The sequence below is a fragment of the Vombatus ursinus genome, unplaced genomic scaffold, assembly GCF_900497805.2.
Source record: "Vombatus ursinus unplaced genomic scaffold, bare-nosed wombat genome assembly UNPS02014826.1, whole genome shotgun sequence".
In the NCBI taxonomy this organism is placed as follows: Eukaryota; Metazoa; Chordata; class Mammalia; order Diprotodontia; family Vombatidae; genus Vombatus; species Vombatus ursinus.
In genome coordinates this window covers 11,412,124-11,423,698 of record NW_020954604.1, presented here as the reverse complement: position 1 = coordinate 11,423,698, position 11,575 = coordinate 11,412,124, and the positions used below count along the sequence as shown (strand labels likewise).

The 11,575-nt window shown below is 44.2% G+C and overlaps 1 protein-coding gene across 1 annotated transcript; it reads left to right on the top strand.

Annotated features, from left to right (window-relative positions):
- The first annotated feature begins 736 nt into the window (after nt 1-736).
- On the top strand, nt 737-9,122 carry RPL7L1 (ribosomal protein L7 like 1). The gene is made up of 7 exons (XM_027838409.1): nt 737-839; nt 2,117-2,225; nt 3,637-3,800; nt 5,297-5,434; nt 6,363-6,472; nt 6,626-6,840; nt 7,476-9,122. The coding sequence occupies exons 1-6, from the start codon at nt 826-828 to the stop codon at nt 6,832-6,834; spliced, it is 744 nt and encodes a 247-aa protein (XP_027694210.1). The 5' UTR covers nt 737-825; the 3' UTR covers nt 6,835-6,840; nt 7,476-9,122.
- The last annotated feature ends 2,453 nt before the right edge of the window (nt 9,123-11,575 follow it).

Here is an 11,575-nt window from a genome sequence, read left to right as displayed (position 1 = left end):
GAGGCCTGGACTCTCTTGGCCTCCTCCAATTTTGCCCTGGTTAATTTCGGGTCACACTGTCTACACTTCAGCTTTTACTAACTGCTTTCGTACCTTAATTATCCTATTTGATTCCCCACCCTCAAAGGCAGGTCCTGCAAGTATTATTATCCTGATGTTACAGAGGGTAAACTAAGACACAGATGAATGACTTGCCCTAGAGCACACAGATGACTAGCGTCAGGCTCTTTACACTGCACTCAAACGGCTTCTCTAATATCAATCATCAGTCCGTTCTTAAACAGGTTTTCGGTGGTCTTTATCATGCAAACTGGAACACAGAACAGACCCAGAATTTTTTTTTTTTTCCGGTGGAGGGAGGAGGGGAAGAAAGAGGGAGAAGGTGAGGGAGAGGGAAACCAATGCGGGATGTGACGTCACCGTTAACCAACTGGAATTGTGGGAAGTGTGGTTTGTTATGAACTCCAAAAACTCCTCCTACCAGAAGATTGTTATGCTGAAAGGGTTTGAGTGTTTCCAGACTCTTGTCTTCCGGGGACTGCCTGCAAAGCTGCTCTGCCTTATGGGAAATGTAGTTTACCACTCCCGACTCGGTTTGCAAGAAAGCGCAAGACGGTAAGAAAGGAAACTTAGTATCTTCCCCAGGAGAAGAATCTGGGTGCCAACACCCGCTGCCCTCTTTATCAGTACAGAGGCCGGGCTCCCTCCAGCCCCAGCTTAGAGTACACCAACTCTATGGTCAAATTAGCCTAGAAGCTATCAGCGTGAGCGTCTCTTTACGGAAGGGCGTGCAGCTGCGCATGCTCAGTGAGGGTCGCAGGAAAGATGGCGGAACCTGAGTGAGTGTTGCCCGTTCGTGGTGTGCGGAGCATCCGCCAACATCCGCGGGTTTGGGATTTTGTTGGGGGCCAGGAGAGGGTGGGGACTTTTGGGTTCGTGCTGGGCGTCCCTGGTGTAAGTTGGAGTGTCTTCCTACCTGTTCTCGGGCCGTGGGGCCCGGCCTCTCCCCAGGTCTCTGTCGCCTGGCCTTGGGCCTGGCGAGGGCCCCTCCTCGACTTAACCCGAGCGTCGGGACGAAAGCTCCCGCGTGCGTGGCGGGGGGGAGGGGGAGCGGGGTGTCGGTGCGGCGGGCGACGAGAGCGAAGGGTGCGTTGTCTGGTTTGGGGAGGGGGAACAGCAGCAGCCCGCCTTTAGGTAATCTGGCTCTTTCGGCTCGAAATATTCCTTCGCAGCCACGTGGAGGGGGCTTTTTCGGGGAGGGGCGGTTTTGGAAAAGGAACTGAGAAGAGGGCAAAGGTCAGGAACAACGAGCGTTTTTTAAATGTGCCCTACCCCCACAGGGGGCTTCTGCCTTGGTGCTCTCTTTCGTCACCTCTTCCTCTTGGAGGCCTTTAGCTCCCTTCAAGGCTCAGATTAAATGCCATGTCCTTCAACAGGCCTTTCCTGAATCCCCCAGTTGTGTTCGACACCCCTCCCCCCAAGCCTTTGTATTTATATTGTATGTGTCCCTTATATATGATTATCTATAAAGTATTGTATTCCCTTAGCTTCTTGAGGTCAGGATTGGCCCCCTTTCCTATCTGTATTTCCAGTGTATGACACATAGTAGACGCTAAATTGGCTGTTGGTTGGACACACTTAATTGAAGTGTGGCCCTGGGCAAATCACAACCTCTCAGCCTCAGTTTCCTCCTATGGAAAATGGAGTTAATTGTAGCTAGCACCTACGTCCTAGGTATATAGTGAAAAATCCAAAGGTATAAATATGTAAACATGCACCCTTAATTGAGCATGCAAGGGGACCTCTGGGCCCCTCTATTAAGGGACTTTGCAGCCTTAAAGTACTATTTAAGTGCTAGCAACTGTTGTTGGGCATGGGCCCTCATACAAAGGCATACAGTTGCAAGGCATGATAAGTACATTGGGAAAGTGCAAAACAAAGTGAGATTTGAAGGAGAAGCTGGAAAAGTTTTCTAGTGTTTTTTCTTTGTTGTTTGAATTTGGCTTTAAAGGATTAATAGAAACTCAACTAGGAAAAAACTGGGGAGGGGGCATTCCATTACGTAAACTACCTGTGCAAAAGCCAAAACTGTATACTCATTATTTTTCTAAACTAGGCCCAGAAGAAAGATTCCTTTGGTTCCAGAGAATCTCCTGAAGAAGAGGAAAGCTTACCAAGCACTCAAAGCAACTCAGGCTAAGCAAGCACTTTTGGAAAAGAGGAAGGTAAGGGTTTAAGATGAAGGGAGGAGAGAATTAACATCAGGTGGTCAAGCATTGTGTGCTCTGTGCAGTATTGAGCATAGTTTTTACCCAGTGGGCTCATGGGTGGCTGTGTGGTGAAATGGAATAAGGTACTGGACTTGGAGTGAAGGAGGCCTGACAGTTTTGGGGTAACTTTGGACATATCACTCTTTTTAAATCTCAGTTTCCTTATCTGTAAAATAGACCAATGACAATAAAAGTACCTGCTTCATAGTATTGTTGTGAGGCACAAATGAGATCATGTATTTAAAAGGTTTTGCACATTTTGAAGTCCTATATAAGTGGTAGGATTATTATTACTATCCTTTAAATCTTATTGGTTATTTCACTTAATATGTAGGTTCTTTGGTCCATATTTTACTTATATTTTCTTTCCATTAATAAGCATGTTTTGAGCACCTGCTCTTTGTAAACCCCTTTAAGAGGTGTGTTAGGCCCTGAAAGACACACGCACAAAAAAAAACATTGTCTTTGCTCTCAGGTATCTTAAAGGCCATATACACAAACACCAATTGAAAAAGATGTTGGAAACAGTTTTTTAATAAGTGTAATTCTCCAAAAGAATGAAGGCTCCTTGAGAGGGAGGGAGAAGAGGGCTGCTTCAGTTTTGTCTTTGTATAGTACCTAGCATTTAATAAAGGCTTATTGGAGGACAGTTTGGTATTTGAATTGGGGGGGGGGCGTGTTTAAAGATAGGATTAGAGTGAAATGATAGCAATAAGAAAAGACTTTAGACATAACCATGTTTCTGATTAGAAGATAAAACTACCTCTAGCCTTTACCAGGTGACCTGGGTCAAAATACTTAGAGCTTTCTATTAAAAGTCTTTGTCTCTAGGAAATCTTGCTAAGATAGCTCATTGCCCCCTTTTCATCCTTGTGCTGACTTGTGTATTTTGAGCAATTTCTCTATTCAATTATTTAATTCATCTGGTTTTTCTCATTAATAAACTTCTAAGGTGACCAAAGCCTCAGTGCAGCTGATGCAAATAAATGTTTGAAGATGAAAAACCCTGATGGCAGGAATAATGTTCTGTGCTCATGCTAGGCTTCTTGAAAATAGTTTTTTTTTTCCTTAATGAATACATACTAAATTTTTTATTATCATATCAGCTCAGTACTAGAAATCTAGACCTTGAGGAAGTTTTGTGCTTATTTGTTGATTGCTTTCCCTACAAAATTGTCCAGGGTCTCTTGATTATTCGAGTTACTTGGGACCTTACTTTTTTCACCTGTAAAACAAGATAAATATATTTGTTATCCCTGTTAAAACACTGACAGCAGATGATGACTAATAATAACAGTCAAGTTCTGGAAAGTAAAGGGAATTGAGATACAGACCGATAAATATTTCTTCTTTTGTTTACTCTCAGCAAAAGAAAGGAAGGCAGCTCAAATTCAGACGGCTGGAATCATTTGTCCATGAGTCCCATCGGATCGTCCGTGATGTGGCTCGTCTCAGGCGCCTGGATTCAAAGCCTGGGTGCTATGTGCTGAAGGATGCACATCGTCTGGCCTTTGTGGTCCGTATGGAGAGGTGAGCCTCCATAGGGGTGGGGTTACCCTAGTGAAGGTTCTGAGACACCTCCTACCAGGATCTGTATAAGTTCAGAGAGATTGTTTAGAGAAGGCTTAGGGCCTTGGAGCATTGTTGGGAGGTGTTCTGAACAGGTTGGGTGGCATGGGTCAAAACACTAGTGGCATCTGAGTGTGGTCAGGAAGACAAAGAGGAAACCTTTGTGTAAGGGAGGACCAGATTACATCTTTGAGTCTCTTCCATTTTTTGTGTCTTATGACTCTGAGGCTGAAAAGTGGGGTGATAATGAGTTCAGCTTTAACCATGTTGCATTTGAGGTGACATCAGGACATCCAGGTAGAACTGTCCAGCAGATTCAGGTGATAAGTCTACTAGAGATTGGGATCACTTACCCACTTACAACTGATTGTTTAGCTTGAGCCACCTTACTCAAGGTTACTTGCACATACAGAGAGAACACCAGACCTCAGAAGTACTAAAATTATTGATAATGAAAGCTTTTTAATGTCTCGCCACAAAGAACCCTATTGGTCACAGAATCACACAACTGAGAGTTGGAAGGGGCCTTCCACCTAGTCCAGTCCATATCTATAAACCCTGATATAATACACTACACAAGGAGTCACTTGTGTTTCTTAAATAAGGACTATAGAATCCACTCCTTGTTACTATAAAAGCCCTTGGAAAATTTGATCAACTCTAATGATAACACCTTTAGAATTGAAGGACGTTAAAGCTTCTCACGTTTCTTTACTTCTTTCGCCTCCCACATCTGCTAGGATTGTTTTCAGATACTTCAAGGAATCACCAGGAAAAGAAAAATTCACAAGCTCTGAGGTCCTTTGAGGTAGAAACAGTATTAAGCCTGTCTACACACCACTGTCAGATCTTTCTGAAATATTGATTTGATTCATGTAATTCCTCTGTTCAAAAACCTCAAGGGGCTATAAGATTAAAGATCCAAATTCCCCAGGGTGACATTCATAGTTTTCTACAAATCAGGCAAAACCTACTTTTCTAGGCCATATTCCATATGTAATCCGAAATCAGTATACCTTCCTGTTTTATCTTTTTGGAGCAGTTTAACTCTTGGAAGGCCACTGTTCACAGAGGTGAACAATTTATTGTCTGAATTTGACAGCAGTCTTCATTTTGCAGATCAGATGAAAGGACTTGTCCAAAGGCTCACAGCTAATAATAAATGGCAGAACTGAGACTAGAAGAACCTAGGAACTCAAGCTCACTGCAGAACCCAGCATAGTTGTGGGCTGTAAAGCACTTAAGTTAAATTAATGCTAGCTTTTACTATTGTTCCTCTGCTTTTCTCTGTCGACTCTTCCTTGCTGGGTTTCTGAGAACAGTTTGGAAAGTAGAGTCTCAGCTTCTGAGGGAAAGATCTTATAGCTCGGGGGAAGGGCCAATTTTTCCAAAGAGCCTTTCCAAGACTTAGTATTATCTGTATGCAGGAGACTAATTTCTTTACTGTCTTTTATCAGGATTAATGGAGTGAGTAACCAGGTGACAAAGACTATAGAGGAACTTCGTCTGAAGAAAATTTATAGTGGTGTGTTCATTAAAATGACCCCAGATTCCTTAAAGAAACTTCGAATTATAGAGCCTTATGTAGCTTGGGGGTGAGTAAGGAGTTCCTGGTAACCTTATGCAGAGGGAGGGGAAGGAGTGGGGAGCCAAGATGGGGACGGGGGTTGTGAATTAGATATAAGGGAGAGGGGATTTAAACTGATTGGAGGAAAAATAGTTGAGGAAAAACCTGGTGGTCTTATCTTTAGTGCCCATTTTACTATGTTGGAGGAAGAGATATTATTGACTCTCTTCTAAGTGTGTTTCTCCCATCCAGGGAGGGGAGAAAAGCATGAAATTAGCTAGAGGCTGTGCAGAAAGTAATGTACATGGGGATTTTTTGGTTTTTCTGTTTTTTTGTTTTTTCTTAACTTTGGGACTGGCTTACATTCCATATCCCTAACTCTGTACCACTGAGTATTTGGCTAGTGTGTTTCAGGAGATAGTTAATGATATGTACTGAAAGGTTCCAAGATTGAAGGTAGCAATAATATTCAGATGTGACAGAATTACACTCTTTATGAGAATTGGGTAGGAGGAGGTTTGCTCAGTCTTGGCGTTCTAGGAAGCAGAACTTTCCTGGTAGAGGGGGGTGAGTATTTTCCCCAAAAGAAAAGCAGAAACTCACATAGTCTGAGGCAGCAGCATCCATGCTGTGAAGCAGCTGCTAGTGAAAAGTGTGATGGTCAAATTAGAAACCTTTTTTTAAAAGCATGAGAAGGAAGAAGCCCTATCCTGTTTATCTAAAGGATAATCTACAGGGCAGGGAAACCCCAGCTTGGATCAAGGTGTTTAAGAGGCCTGTACTATTTAACCTAAATTCCTTTTTTTCCCTCTAGAGCAAAAATTCTGTGCCTTTATTAGGGATTGGTGAGCATAGTGTGGGGACAGGATTGCTAGGGCATCATCTTTGCATTTATCATATTCTGGTTCCTCTGCCTCTATAATTAACAGCTTGCTCTTTTTTCCTTCTTTTCACAGATATCCTAACCTAAAATCTGTCCGTGAGCTCATTCTGAAACGAGGACAAGCCAGGATAAATAATAAGAAAGTCTCTCTAACAGATAATACTCTGATTGAGGAGCGTCTAGGTGAGAATTGAATCATAGGTATCTATTTCTTATGATAGTGGAGGTGAGAAAGAACAGATGCGTAAAAATTGAAGGTAGAAAGAATAAGAGACAAAACTTTAACAAAGAGTTTCAGTGAAGCTTGGTGCTAATTGAAGCTGGTGTGTTTTTCAGGGAAGTTCGGTATCATCTGCCTGGAAGATGTCATCCATGAAATCTGCTCAGTGGGGGAACATTTTTCTCAGGTCTCGAGGTTCCTGTGTCCTTTCCCCCTGTCTGTGGCCCGTCATGCTGCCAAGAATAGAGTGGGCTTTCTTAAGGAAATGGGCAAACCTGGCTACCGAGGTGAAAGTATTAATCAGATCATTCGGCAGCTGAACTAGGCCCAGGTAAGAATGGACTTGTTTCTGAAGGGCTTTAGGACCCTATCGTGGCATCTACCAAAAGAGAGAAAACATTGAACATTTAGCTACTGGAGTACAAGAAAGAACCCAAACTTTGTAGTTGGTACACATGGGATTAAAAGTGTTGGCTCCACTGTAACTGTTTGCTTTCAAAGTCTGTTGCTTTCTTGAAATCTTTAAAGCCAGAATAAGAATCTTGTTTCTGTTCTCAGGTATGTCTCTATACTGATTTAGGGTAAGTCTGTGTCAAGGAAATGGGTTAAACTCAGCTGATTTTTGGTTTGGTTTGGTTTTAGGGGTTTCAGAGAGGCTATGCAGATCCAAGGAATAGGATAAAGAGCTAGGAGGGGCTTAGATATCATCTAATTTATTTTTTTCCTTCTCCCCCCCATCTCCCGCCACTTTCATTTTGCAATTGAAGAAACTGAGGAAGCCAGAGAAGTCTCACAAATCAGAATTTGAACTTGGGGATCCCAGCTCCAAAGCTAATGCTTCTCCCAGTACTGTGCACTATACCGGTTTTTGAAGAGGCAATCCTTCCTCTTTTGACTCTTGAGACTACCTGATAATTTGAGTTGGTTGCTATAAGCTCCTATTAATTCAATTACTTTTTTCTCTAGGATCTCAGAAGATTTACATCTTTTCTGAGTTTGTACCCAGTATCTTCAAAGAAGATTTCTTTTGTGCTAGAACTTTCTCTGGAAACTAATGAGATAGGAAGAAAAGAGTATCACCTATGTAGAAGCAACTTTTCCGCCTTCTATACTTTTCCTCAAGGAAGAAACCATATTGGTTTATCCAGCCAGCTTCATCTTGGATTAAAGTCTCGTGACCATCGAAGAGGAGTGGCTATACTTCATACTTTGGGATTGGAAGCTAGATTGAACCCATTCCAGTTTTTTCGTGGTGGCCTCCCATCCAGAGAGCAATCAGTTGTTAGCCATATGTGGTTCTGTACTCCGAGGGTTGAATGTTGTAAAATACACTTTGTCACTCTGCTCTTCACTTGGAAACTCCACTTGGAACAAGATAATGGGACCTGATCTGGGTTTTGAAGTGACATTCAAATATAATGGGCTATCATCTTTGGGACTCTGTTTTTTATGATACCTGTATGACTCAGGGTCTTGCCTAGCAACTATGTTAGTGGGCTTCTCATGCATCGGCACTGCTCTCATGCCACCACTGTACACCAGGTCCCATTCCTTCTTGCCATTAAAGTAGAGCTGTTGACTGTAGCCTGCCACAAATTTAGCCCTTTCTGGGTCAATATGAATCAAATTTTGTTTTTCATTACCCTTATTTTGTGGTCTTCCCTTGCCCCTTATCTTTTCCCCACAATCTAAGGTAATAAGTAACTAATTATCAAAGTGTCCATAAGGGGTAGTAATAGTAATAGCCAACATATAGGGCATTTAAAGTTTGCAAAATGCTATATCTTTGTTCTGTCATTTAAACCCCACAATAGCCCTGTGGAGTTAAATGCACCTTAAGCCCTATTATACAAAGAGAAATAAGTCTTGGAGAACTTGCCCAGGGTCACATGACTAGGAAATGTCTAAAGTGTGATTCAAACCCAGGTTTTCCAGATCCGAGGTTCAGCAGCATCTGTACCACCACACAACAGATGTTTTAGCCGAGATTTCATATGTGGTCTTAAGAGTCACTAAGTATGCCCGCCTTTATGTGGCCGTGGGAGAGAAACCAAAACATGTTTATTAATCATTTATGTGCTCAGCACTTTATAACTGTTCTCTCATTGAGCCTTGTCTTGGGAACATCACAGGAACTCCCCCCCTTTCTTTCTAGGCAGCTCCTTGATCCATCTCACTTGTTCTGACACACTGTTTAAGATGCAGAGCAGACATTTGGCACTTGGGAAATTCACGAAGCAGCAAGATTCTTACCTTGGCTGCCATTTAGTTGAAGTCTGGTGATGAATGCATTGTGTTTCTCTGCAAGAGCTCCACCACTTGCTTCTTTCCAATGAAAAAGAATAAGCAATCTTGAAATTTTGGAGACTGTTTAAAATTGAGTAGGTTTGTGCTAATTTTATGGTTAATGGTTTAAGTGGGAAACTAGCTAAGGACTCCTTTTTCCCTGGTTACACTAGCGGGAAACTCTTAACTGGCATACTTTTGTTAGGGTCCCAGTCTTTCAAATGTTGTCAACTTAAAAGACTATTAAAGCTATATAACTAGAAAAGGTAAAAGGATGTCATTTGTATCACCAGTTCCTAAAGTGCAGATTAAAAACTTCCCATACTACTTAAGTATTTCTGTTTATTCCATTCATACGCCACTATTTTACAAGTGAGGAAAATGAAGCATTTGGAAGTTCTGACTCACCCAGGGTCACACAGCTAAGAAGAGTCAGGGGCTGGTTTTGAAAATGGAAGTCAGACCTTTGACAATTATTCCTGTTTCTGTTTCTATAAGGCTAAAACATCTGTCATAAGCCCAGGCACGTGACAAGTCTGGCTCCTTGAGAATTTCCTGGCTGGTTTGAAATTGGAAGGCTTTTAGAGAATGTGCCTCACAACTCTTGTCATTTTACGAGTGAGCCAAGTTCATAGAAATTGTGACTTCACAGTTACAAGGGATTGAGTGGCAAAGCTAAAGTTTGAATGCAGGTCTTCTGGCCCTATTCCTTTTTGCTAAAAATCATAAGCAAACCTGAAGCAATATAAAATAGGTTTCTTGAAAGGGCTTATAAAGTCTGGCTGAGGAATGTAATGGACTTGTGTGAAAACAACAGTACTACATAGTAGGGGCAGCTAGTTCAGGTCTAAAGTCGGGAAGACTCATATTCCTGAGTTCAGATCTGGCCATAGACAGTAGCTGTGTGACCCAGGGTAAGTCACTTAACCTTGTTAAAACTTGTTTCCTCATTTGTAAAATGAGCTGAAGGAAATGGCAAACTACCCCAGTCTGCCAAGAAAACCCCAAGTGGAATCATTGGACGAGTGAAAAAGGTAGTAGGTTAAGTATACTATATTTATTTATAATCTCATAACCACACTGTAAACTCCATTTGGAAACAGCCAAGACTGCTGGTTAGCAAGCTCTTTAAAGTCAAATTGTGATTTTCAGATAGTCAACACTAGTTTTATAACGTTTTTATTTATTTTGTACTATGGATGGTTTGTACTTTTAATAGCGTGAGAAAGTTACAGAATCCTCATTTCACAGTGTCGAAAGTTGTTAAGTCTAGCTTTGTAAGCATTTTTTAAAATTCGTTGCGTTCAATAGCTGTCCTCCAGCTTGTCTTCGAAGTCACAGAAACCAAAGCTTCGGTTCAGGTAACCATGGCTCATATTAGTACAGTCCTTTAAAAATTGCAAAGCATTTCCCTCAGCACAACCCTTTGAGGTAGGTAAGTGCAAGCATGTCCCAACTGTATGGAGAAAACTGGCTCAGCAGTGAACTGATCTGTCTAGCTGAGGTGGCTCGAATCCATGTCGCTTGGCCAAGTCCTGCGCCCTTTCCTTTCACTAAGGCTCCTCCAAGGGAGAGTACTCTTTCTCCCAACTACCCCGTCCCGACTTCACACCACCAAGCTGTGAAATCCGAGGGTGCGCCCGGCACAGGGTAAGTGCTTAATATTTGCTGAATCAATACGCGTCTTCCGGCGGCCGGATTCACAAGGTCTCACCCCACCCCGTCCGGCGTCTGGGGGGCTCAGCCGCTGCCTGGTCCCTGGGGGTGGGAGTGGGGTCCAGTCTAGCCAGGGGGTCTAGGGCGAGGACACGGCGGGGCTGGCCGGGAGCCGGGTTTCCCAAGGCTTGGGTCTCCGGGGGATTCGCGATGCGGTGGGCTCCCTGCAGGTGGCTGTGATGTGCAGCTTCTCCAGCCCGGGAATGTCCTGGCCTTGCTGCACCAGCCGCAGAATCTCCGAGAAAGACACGGCGCGGGACGGCTCCGGGGCCTCCCCCTCCTCCGGCGGCGCCGGGCCCCCAGGGGCGGCCAGGCTCTGGTCCGGGGCGCGGGGCCGGGGTGGCCCCGCCTGCTCAGCCTCGGCGCAGCGCGGCTCTCGTGCCCGGGCCGCTTCTCCGAGGAGGCTCGGGCCACCCTCCTCCCGCGCCGGCGGCCCGGGGACACGGGGCCTCACTGCATCCATGACAGCGAGGCCTGGGGCCGGGTCCTTCCCTCCCTCCGGGCCGGGCCCCGGGGCCTCCTTTTCCATCGGGCCGGGCCCCGGGGCCTCCCCTCCCGCCGGGCCGGGCTGCATTTGCAGCTGGCCGCAGCTAGCCGACTCCCGGGCCCGATCTGCTGTCAAAAGCGGAGTAGGGACCTTCGGCTCCGGAGAATACGGCCAGGTTAGACACACCCCAACGCCCTCCCGTGCACACTGGCCTCTGCAGGAGGGCTCGGCTACACCTGGCACAAAAACAACCCCAGAGGAGGCAAAGAAGAACCGGAGAAGGCGTGAGAGCTCCCACTTCCGATTTGGGAGGCCGGAAAGAACTGGTAACGGGCTTGGAGAGACGAGCTGGACCCTACCAAGGCAGCCCGGAAGGGGGAGCACAATCCCAGAATCAGAATGTCAGAGAGAGAAATGATCAGAAGACCTTAGATTAACATAACCTCACCAAACTCCCTCACATTTTACCGATGAAGAAACTGAGGTCACAAAAAAAAATTAAAAAAGAAATAAAAAAATAAAAATATAAAAAGAAAAAAGAAATTAAGAAAAAAAAAGAAACTGAGGTCACACAGGT

Coding starts and splice junctions, on each gene's coding strand:
- RPL7L1 (XM_027838409.1), top strand. Junction 2,226..3,636: donor CACTTTTGGAAAAGAGGAAG/GTAAGGGTTTAA, acceptor GTTTACTCTCAG/CAAAAGAAAGGAAGGCAGCT. Junction 3,801..5,296: donor TTTGTGGTCCGTATGGAGAG/GTGAGCCTCCAT, acceptor GTCTTTTATCAG/GATTAATGGAGTGAGTAACC.